This window comes from Natrix helvetica (genome assembly GCF_964273705.1).
Source record: "Natrix helvetica genome assembly, chromosome: W".
NCBI classification, from domain to species: domain Eukaryota; kingdom Metazoa; phylum Chordata; class Lepidosauria; order Squamata; family Natricidae; genus Natrix; species Natrix helvetica.
Window position 1 is genome coordinate 78,509,978 of NC_138555.1, and position 9,908 is coordinate 78,519,885.

A 9,908-nucleotide genomic window follows, 5' to 3' on the forward strand; every position below is an offset into this window, starting at 1 on the left:
CGATGAGGTTTTTGCTCCGAGCTTGAAAGCCTCTACGTTGAGGGCAGCATTGGTGTGGGCTGCTAAGTATCGGTGTAATGTTACCCATATTGATGTTGAAACAGCGTATCTGCATGCTCCATTGCAGCATACCATTTATATGAAGATGCCACCAGGTGTGGATTCTAATGGCCAGACTGGTTGTTGGAGACTTAAAAAGAGCCTTTATGGTTTAAAACAGTCCGGTTTTGAGTGGAACAGATGTATAGTAAATGAACTAAAAGCTATGGGATTTATTCCAGGTTTGGCTGATCCTTGTTTATTTAGACGGGTGAAAAATGGTTTGATCTCGTTGTTGCTTTTGTTCACGGACGATATAGCTATTATTACTAGGTCTGAGCAGGAAGCTATTGACATTGTTTCACAATTAGAGAGTAAATTTAAAATCCGGAATTTGGGTGAAATTAAGCATTATCTGGGCTTAGACGTGGTTAGAACCAGTAAAGGTTTTAAGCTGTCGCAGGCTGGTAAAATTAATCATTTACTTAAGAAATATAGCATGGAGCTATGTAAGACTGCAAAGACACCAATGGCATTGGAGTTTAAACCTGAGGTTACTGAGGGTACTGGTTTTGATAAGGGAATCTATCAATCTTTGATAGGTAGCCTAATGTACCTAAGTAATTGGTCTAGACCAGATATATCATTTAGTGTGAACCAACTGGCTAGATTCAATGATAGTCCTTCAGAGAGGCATTGGCAAGCAGCAAAGCGTGTGCTGCGTTATTTGAAGAAAACTATCCACTATGCATTATATTTAGAACTGAATAGGGATTTAGTTTTGACTGTTTATGCTGATGTGAATTTTGCAGCTGCTATAGATAATAGGAAGTCAACTTCCGGCATAGCCTTTATGCTAGGTGGTGTACTGATTGGATGGAAGTCGATACGACAGAAACACATAAGCTTATCCACAATGGAAGCTGAGTTTTCATGTTTGTCGTTGACATGTACTGAGCTGATATATTATAAGCAGTTGCTTATAGATATGGGATTAAGTATCAATGAACCTTTTACTGTTTATGAAGATAATCAGGCAGCAATAAAAATGGCGACTAGTTTAGCTATTAAGACGAGATCGAAGTATACTGATTTGAGGTATCTTAATGTTCGACAAAGCATTAAGGATGGCCTGATAAAGTTGGAATATTGTTCAACTGAAGACAATTTAGCAGACAACTTCACTAAGGCACAAAGTTCAGTAAAACATACCTCATCAAGTGAAGGTTATCATCTTACATTGTGAGTGGATATATTGATCTACCCAAAGGGGAGAATGTTAGGGTGTAACTAACAAGTTGGGTAGACAATATATTGCACAAGGCATGTTATGTATCTTTAAGAGAGGAGCTCTGCTAATTAGTAGATTACAGCATTTAAATTGCAGCTGATGTTGTTGCTCTCTCTCTCTCTCTTGATTGATGTATGATAACTGCTGTCTAACTGTTACTACTGTTGCTACTACTTACTGTGTGTAAGTTATTTGCTACTTGTATCCAAGTTATCTTGGTAGTATTGGACTGTTTTTTTCTGTGTATGACTTTTTGGCTGTGTTTATGGATTTTGCTATATTCTTCAAAAAGTAAAGTTTATTTTGTTACTTTACTATCCATTATTCAGTGTGGTTGCTTTATCTATCGCACGCTGCGTATACTTTACAGGGTTGCTCTGTTATAACCTCGACCTGGGGTTCATTGCTAGTGCTTAATCGCACCAGTACCTAACAAGAACGATACTCTCTTGTTTTTAAAATTAGTGAACAGATTTCAAAGCTGGGTGAGAAAGCTTGCAACCAATTAATACATGGAAGGAGTCATCCTAACACTTTTCCTACCTGACCTTAATCTTAATTGGTCACAACGATGTGAAAACATTTTGAGAATGTAGAAAGAGTGCAGAGAAGAACAACAAAGATGATTAGAGGACTGGAGGCTAAAACATATGAAGAACGGTTGCAGGAACTGGGTATGTCTAGTTTAATGAAAAGAAGGGCCAGGGGAGACAGGGTAGCAGTGTTCCAATATCTCAGGGGCTGCCACAAAGAAGAGGGAGTCAAACTATTCTCCAAAGCACCTGAGTGTAGAACAAGAAGCAATGGGTGGAAACTGATCCAAGGAGAGAAACAACTTAGAACTAAGGAGAATTTTCCTCACTGTTAGAACAATTAATCAGTGGAACAACTTGCCTCCAGAAATTGTGGGTACTCCAACACTGGAAGTTTTTAAGAAGATGTTGGATAACCATTTGTCTGAAGTGGTGTAGGGTTTCCTGCCTAAGGAGGTTGGATTAGAAGACCTCCAAGGTCCCTTCCAACTCCGCTATTCTATATAATTTTAATTTCTATATAACACCTACAACCCATGTTAGGCAATCTATTTTCCTGAGCACCAAAGTACAAACCCCTCATTCTTTTTAAGAATCCATGGCTTGCGACCAATTAATTTGTGTTGCTAAAGCTCCATTTGAATCTCAAAATGATTTCACCCAATCTCCCTAATAACCATAACTGTGAAAGACCTTACAATCCACATCAAAGACAACATTTTCTTTCTTACCTTGTAGCAAGCATCAAACATGTACTGGAGATAGGTTTAGAGAGTAATGTTTCTCCATATACATAACTCTGTTCAGTAACAGTGAAGAGTTGGAAGACATTTTTTTTTCCTGTTGTGATTTCTTTATAGTTCCTCAGGGACAGCACAAGTGATAGTTTCCCTCCTGCCAATTAGTAGTTTATGTACAGTATAGAACCGTGATGGCAAACCTATGGTATGTGTACCACAGGTAGCATGTGAGGCCCTCACCCCAGCTAAGTTCCACCATGCATGCATGCGGGGCCCCTGCCAGTCAGCTGATTTTGGGGTCTCTAACACTAAGGTGACCAACCGTCCTCCTTTAGGGAGGACAGTCCTTCTTTTGTAAGTTCTGTCCTCCCTCGAAAAGTGTCCTCCTACATGTCCTCCTTTTCGATATTTGAAGACTAATCTGTTGCGCATTATGTGATGGATTTGTATTTGACATGACAATTCGTCAAGACTCGGTATAGTGCGGTATAAGACGCGATTATGAGATGCATGCGCTCCGCACGGGAGACCTTGAGAGAGAGCACCGCGTGCAAGTGGCTTTGTTTACTTCTTACTGAAACACAACACGGCACATACGCACACAGTAGACTCACGGCACGTCGGCAATTGAATGACTCACGGTAATTATTTCTTTCTCAGTGAATATTCAATTATACAGAGGTAAGTACAATTCACGTTTTATTAAACAGTTTTTAATGGTGTTTTTTTACTTCATCGCAAGTATATTGAACAGATATTGAATCTTGTGTTGAATTTTTATCTAAAGAAATGCTAGACATTAAAATAGACGACAATTGTCTCTTTGAAGAAATTAGAAGACTGAATGTATATTTAAATTCTGAAAAATTAATACAATGGGAAAATCAACATGTTGAAATTGATAAAAGATGGGTGGATATTTTCAGCCATTTCAAAAATGAACATATTCCATGTGAACATTTATTTATACTTGTTCAATTTACGTTGTGCTGCCCTGGAACTAATGCAGCAGTTGGAAGAGTTTTTTTAATTGCCAATGATTTTTCGACAAGTGAGAAATCGAGATTGAATGTTGATACTCTAGCTGCAGCACTTTCCGTAAAATTCAATATGAAGGATATTTCTTGTTCAGATATTTCCAATATATTGTTAGATGATGATACATTGACAAAAAATATTAATTCAATGGAAAAGTACTCATTTAAATAATAATTAACAGGCATGTAAGCATAATTACAATATAAAATGTTGCAAATGTTTTTATTATGCATATATTATATTTTAGTGTATTATTGTTGCAATGAATAAAATATTTCTTTTATTTACAATATATTTTTTCCAATTTATTTGTCCTCCTTTTCATTGTAAAAAAGTTGGTCACCTTAGCATTTTGGACAATAGAACGTGTTTTGTCCTCCTTTTCATTGTAAAAAAGTTGGTCACCTTACTAACACACATGTGGGGGAGGGGTGCATGTGAGAGACACTCATGCATGTTTGTTGAGAGGGGTAGGGGCATGCACGCATGCATGGTGTGAGGAAGCTGGAGGTGTTGGTGTGCCCCCACAACCCATTTTTGGTCCCAGAAGGCTTCAGGGAGGCCTGCTGGGCCCAAAATGGAGCGCGGGAGGTGTGGCGTCCCCCCATGGACTGTTTTTGGTCCCAGGAGGCTTCAGGGAGGCCTGCTAGGCCCAAAATAGTCCACAGGGGTGGTGGTGTCACATGGGACGCATGTGCACATGGGGGTGTGGCAAGCACATTGCAATTATGGGTGTGGGCATGCATGCACACACTTTCGGCATATGAGGACAAAAACATTTGCTCTCACTGGTATAAAGTTTTTCAAAGGACAATATTCAAATAATGGAATTCGATCATCAAAAAAAATCCTTAGTCAAACTGAGAGATATGGATTGGTCACTTGGACAGGCAGCTCTTTGAAGAAAACTTTTCGAGATTCCCTTGGACTGCAAGGAGATCAAATCAGACAATCCCAAAGGAAATCAACTCTGGAAGGACCTGAAGCTCAAATACTTTGCCACCTATGGGAACAGAGGACACATTGGAAGAGACCCTGATGCTGGGAAAGATTGAAGAGGAAAGGAAAAGGAGACAGCAGAAGGTGAGATAGTTGGATAGTGTCATCAACGCAACAAACATGATTGTAGACAAATTCCAGGAGACAGTGGAGAACTGGGAGGTCTGGCATACTATAGGCCATGGTAGTGGTGAAGTTCAACTTATTTTACCACCGGTTCTGTGGCCATGGCTTGGTGGGCGTGGCAGGGGGAGGATACTCCAAAATCCCCATTCCCTTCCCACTCCTGGGAGAAGAATATTGCAAAATCTCCATTCCTACCCCACACCAGGGGCGGGATACTGCAAAATCTCCATTCCCATCCCACTCTGGGGCCAGCCAGAGGTTGTATTTGCCAGTTCTCTGAACTACTCAAAATTTCTGCTACCAGTTCTCCAGAACCTCTCAGAACTTACTGAATTTCACCCCTTGTCCATGGCATTCATGAAGTGTCATACTCAACTTAATGACTGCACAACAACAACAGCAAACAATGGGCAGTCTAATTTGACACTTTTCTTTATGGAACCAGCTTTTTCTTTAGGCCATCAAACCATTCAAGTGGGCTTTTGTAACACTTTCGAGAAGTCACCGAGATATTCTTGAATGTAAAGATTATAGTAGAGATGGTGTCTTGGGAAATCATGAAAGCCTCACATCTTCTTTGGAGTTAGAAGAACCTTTAAAAAAATAGATGGATAGGTAGCTTATTGGGGACCAAGGGAATTGTTCGTCTGTAATATCATAAGGGATGTGGTGGCTCAGTGGCTAAGATGCTGAGCTTGTCGATCAGAAAGGTCGGCAGTTCGGCGGTTCAAATCCCTAGTGCCGAGTAACGGAGTGAGCTCCCATTACTTGTCCCATCTTCTGCCAATCTAGCAGTTCAAAAGTATGTAAAAATGCAAGTAGAAAAATTAGGAACCACCTTTGGTGGGAAGGTAACAGCGTTCTGTGCTCCTTCGGCCTTTAGTCATGCTGGCCACATGACCACGGAGACATCTTTGGACAGTGCTGACTCTTCAGCTTTCAAACAGAGATATGTACCACCCCCTAGAGTCAGGAATGACTAGCATATATGCGTGAGGGGAACTTTTACCTTTCCCTAATATCATATCATAGTAATCAAATTAACATAAACTGTGTTATTTAAGGCAAGTGAGTCCCTCCCCATAAATACCTGCGTTTTTAAGGAAAACTGGCCCTGTCTCTTAGAAACATTTAGACATAAGAATACTAACTATGAAAGGTTGAGTGGTACGGTGGCCTAGAGGTGGAGCTCTCACCTCACAATCAAGAGGTTGTGAGTTCAATCCTAGGTAGAGGCAAATATCCTCTGGGCACAATGAGAATATATCTGCTGAACAAAGCTCCTCATTGGCAACAGGAAGGGCAACTGGCCATTAAATGCTCTGCAAGCTCCATTCAGTTGCCCAAGCTCCACCCTGCAAGGGATTATGGGGGGTTGTTAAATGATGACGAATACTGATTATGAAAGGAAGCCAAGCCACTGGAAAATAATATCTAAAAAACAAATAACATAAGAAGAGCAACTTTTATTCAAAGAATACAGCTTTGGTCTAACTAAAGTAAACTCTCTGAAGTACAACCCTCAATACAGCATTATCCTTAATTTATGGAAATACCTAAGCTGCCACCCCAAAACCATACTTTGTGGTCATCCCCAAATATATTCATGTTCTTATTTGTATGATTTTACATAGAAGAGTTTCATCCTTCAGCCTTTTCCAGTGAATTTCATCAGCCTCTATACCCAATGCCTGGCAACAGAATTCAGAGAAAAGGACACCGGTCCTTTTTTTCTTCCTTTCTTTTTATGGATGTCACGGATGTGAATAATGTATACATTTACCTAACTCAGATAGGTTGCTGTTGAAACAACAAAGGCCATAGGAAGAGGGTCCAGCTGTCTTCGTCAGTTGCAAACACGGAGATTGAAATGAAGTTAACATGATTGCTTTGCTTTGAAAGCTGATCTCGGGGACATCATGACTGCGTGAACCCAAAGAATTTTTATCAGTTTGACACATGTTCCAAAGTTAAAAAGGAGATCAGGATTAACCATGTGATTCCAAGTGATTTTTTTGAACCCTTCTTCAAATACGCTTAGCTGACTGACCCTAGGTCAGCGATGGCGAACCATTTTTGGCTCGTGTGCCATAAGTTGGGGGAGCACAAGGGGGTAGTGTGAATGCGTGCTGCACACATAATGCAATGAGTGACACCCCCTCCCAGTGCGCATGCGCACACTACAGGCACTCCCCCCCCCCATTTTTTGCATGCTTTTTTTCCCCTCCCCAGGCTCCAGAGGCTTTATAGGAGCCTAGGGAGGGCAAAAAGAGCCTCCTCCACCCCCCCTAGAAGCCCTCCGGAGGCTTGAGGGACCTTCAGGACGCCTCCCTAAAGCCTCCGGAGCAGTCAAAACGAACCTCCAAGCAAACCGGATGTGACTTCTGGTTTGCTCGGAGGGTCATTTTGAGTGCTTCGAATGCTTGAGGGACCTTCAGGACCCTTCCCTGAAGCCTCCAGAGCAGTCAAAACGACCCTCTTAGCAAACCGGAAGTCCATACCTGAACTTCCGGTTTGCTCAGGGCCGGGTTTTTGCACTCCGGAGGCTTCAGGGAAGCTCATGAAGCCTCCAGAGGGCCTCCGGGGGAGCTCTTTTCACCCTCCCCAGGCTCCTATAAAGGTTCTGAACTCAGCTGGCCAGCGTGCACATGCACGCTGGCCAGCTGACAGGGCAGCGCCTCGCTTGCCCTGACAAATGGCTCTCCATGCCACCTGTGGCATGCATGCCATAAGTTCGCCATCACTGCCCTAGGTTCCTGATTTGTTTCTTATTTAAATTTTAAAACAACAGAACAGAACAGAACGGATAGGATAGGACAGGACAGTTGGAAGGGACCTTGGAGGTCTTCCAGTCCAACCCCCTGCTTAGGCAGGAAACCCTACACCACTTCAGACAAATGGCTATCCAACATCTTAAAAACTTCCAGTGTTGGAGCATTTACAACTTCTGGAGGCAAGTTGTTCCACTGACTAATTGTTCTAACTGTCAGGAAATTTCTCCTTAGTTCTAGGTTGCTTCTCTCCTTGATTAGTTTCCACCCATTGCTTCTTGTCTTACCCTCAGGTGCTTTGGAGAATAGCTTGACTCCTTCTTCTTTATGGCAGCCCCTGAGATATTGAAACACTGCTATCATGTCACCCCTTGTCCTTCTCTTTACTAGATTAGCCATGTCCAGTTCCTGCAACCGTTCTTCATATGTTTTAGCCTCTAGTCCCTTCCAGTCCTCTACATCATACACAAACTAATATTTTTATTGCTACTTAAATAATGCTAATAGTTGCATAAAGCCAAAACACATCACCTTTTTAGTTCCTTTAATTTAATTTATTTTTTAAAAAAACATTCTTAAGTCCTAAAAAACCACTATCCGTCTCATTGTTTTATCAAGAGCTGTCTTGAATTCAGTGTTCCGGATTGTGTAGATGAATGGATTTAACATGGGTACAAAGCTGGTGCGCACAAGTGATATGACTTTATTGAGTTGAGGATCCCCTTGCGTAGAAGGACGCAAGTACATGATCATGTCTGCTGCGTAGAAGATAATTAGAACGGTGAGGTGGGAGGCACAGGTGAGGAAGGCTTTGGAGCGTCCAGTGGCAGAAGAAATCCGGATTATAGCAGCTACAATGTGCATGTATGATATCAGGGAAAGGGCAAAGGACCCCCACATGAAAGTGGCACCATAGATGAGACCGATTCTCTCTATCAGAGTTGTATCAGCGCAGGCCAATCTCAGAACGGGTCCGACGTCACAAAAAAAGTGGTCAATGATGTTGTCCTTGCAATAAGGAAATGTCCATATCACTATGGTCTGAGAAAAGACAATCAGGAACCCAGCAATCCAAGACCCCAAAGCCAACTGACAGATGAATGGATTGGTCATGACCATGTTATAGAGTAAAGGTTTACAAATGGCCATGTAGCGATCAAAAGACATGATCGAGAGCATCAGGAACTCAACCCCTCCCATCGCAAAGACGGTGAAAAACTGTGCCACGCAGCATGCAAAACAGATGGTATTTTGACCCAAGATGAGATTGGTCAACATTTTGGGGATTTCTGCTGAGGTGGAACAGATCTCAGCCAGGGAGAAGTTGAGGAGGAAGAAATACATTGGCGTATGGAGCATGGGTTCCAGGATAACGATGAAGATGATTAAAGCGTGTCCTAAAAGGGACAGAAGGTACATCAGTAGAACTACGGTGTAAAACACCATTGTCAGCTCCCGTAATTGCGGAAATCCCACAAGAATGAACTCTTCAACCAAAGTTACATTGGCCATCTTCTTCTTTCCTACAATAGAAAGGAGACCACAATGTGAGAAGAAAAATAACTTCCTGAATAAAGGGTAGCTAGTGTCACACAACATTTCTGATACCCAGGATTAATATCTGAAATTTCATATGGGGATAGTTTTTTTTGCAAACTAACTGCAATTATCTTTCAGAATCAGTTGCCCAAAGTTAGACTCACACAATTGGCAATTTGTTCCTTATAATCATGTAAGCAAAATAATGAGATTTCTTTGCTTATTCATGTCAGAAGCATCACAATTAAAATAAGGCACGCAGTATGACCTAACATTTAAAATATAAAATTCAAGATGGAAATATGTACAAATTAAAGAGACCTCGCCCAGAAACGAGCAGCATTAATTGTGTTCTATAATAATAATAATAATAATAATAATAATAATAATAATAATAATAATAATAATAATAATAAATATTTATTTCTTAGCCGCACCCTCTCCCGAAGGACTCGGGGCAGCGTACAATAAAACATATGAAATAAATATATAGACAAGACATACATATTACAAAAACATATACCAAGACATGTACAAGGAGGAGGTCGGCTAATGAATAAAAACAATAAAGTGCAATGTTTAGAAACCCCTAAATAATTGAATACAATTAAAATACCCAAATAAAAACCCATCAGGAGCGATATAGTTAGATCAAAGTTGAGCCAGGCCAGCTACTTGGAATAGGTGGGTCTTGAGCTTTATACGAAAGGAGCGGAGGTCAGAGGTATTCCTAATATCCGGAGGGAGGTCATTCCACAGGGCTGGGCCCGCCACAGAGAAGGCTCTACTCCTAGGCGCCGCCCCTCGACACTGTCTGGTGGACGGCACCTGG

At 41.3% G+C, this 9,908-nt stretch overlaps 1 protein-coding gene across 1 annotated transcript; it reads right to left on the reverse strand.

The window, feature by feature from the left end:
* Positions 1-8,119: 8,119 nt before the first annotated feature.
* On the reverse strand, positions 8,120-9,049 carry LOC309400606 (olfactory receptor 6X1-like; the record flags this gene model as incomplete). Its single annotated transcript, XM_081969166.1, has 1 exon — positions 8,120-9,049. One exon carries the CDS (start codon positions 9,047-9,049, stop codon positions 8,120-8,122), a length of 930 nt encoding a protein of 309 aa, XP_081825292.1.
* Between the last annotated feature and the right edge of the window lie 859 nt (positions 9,050-9,908).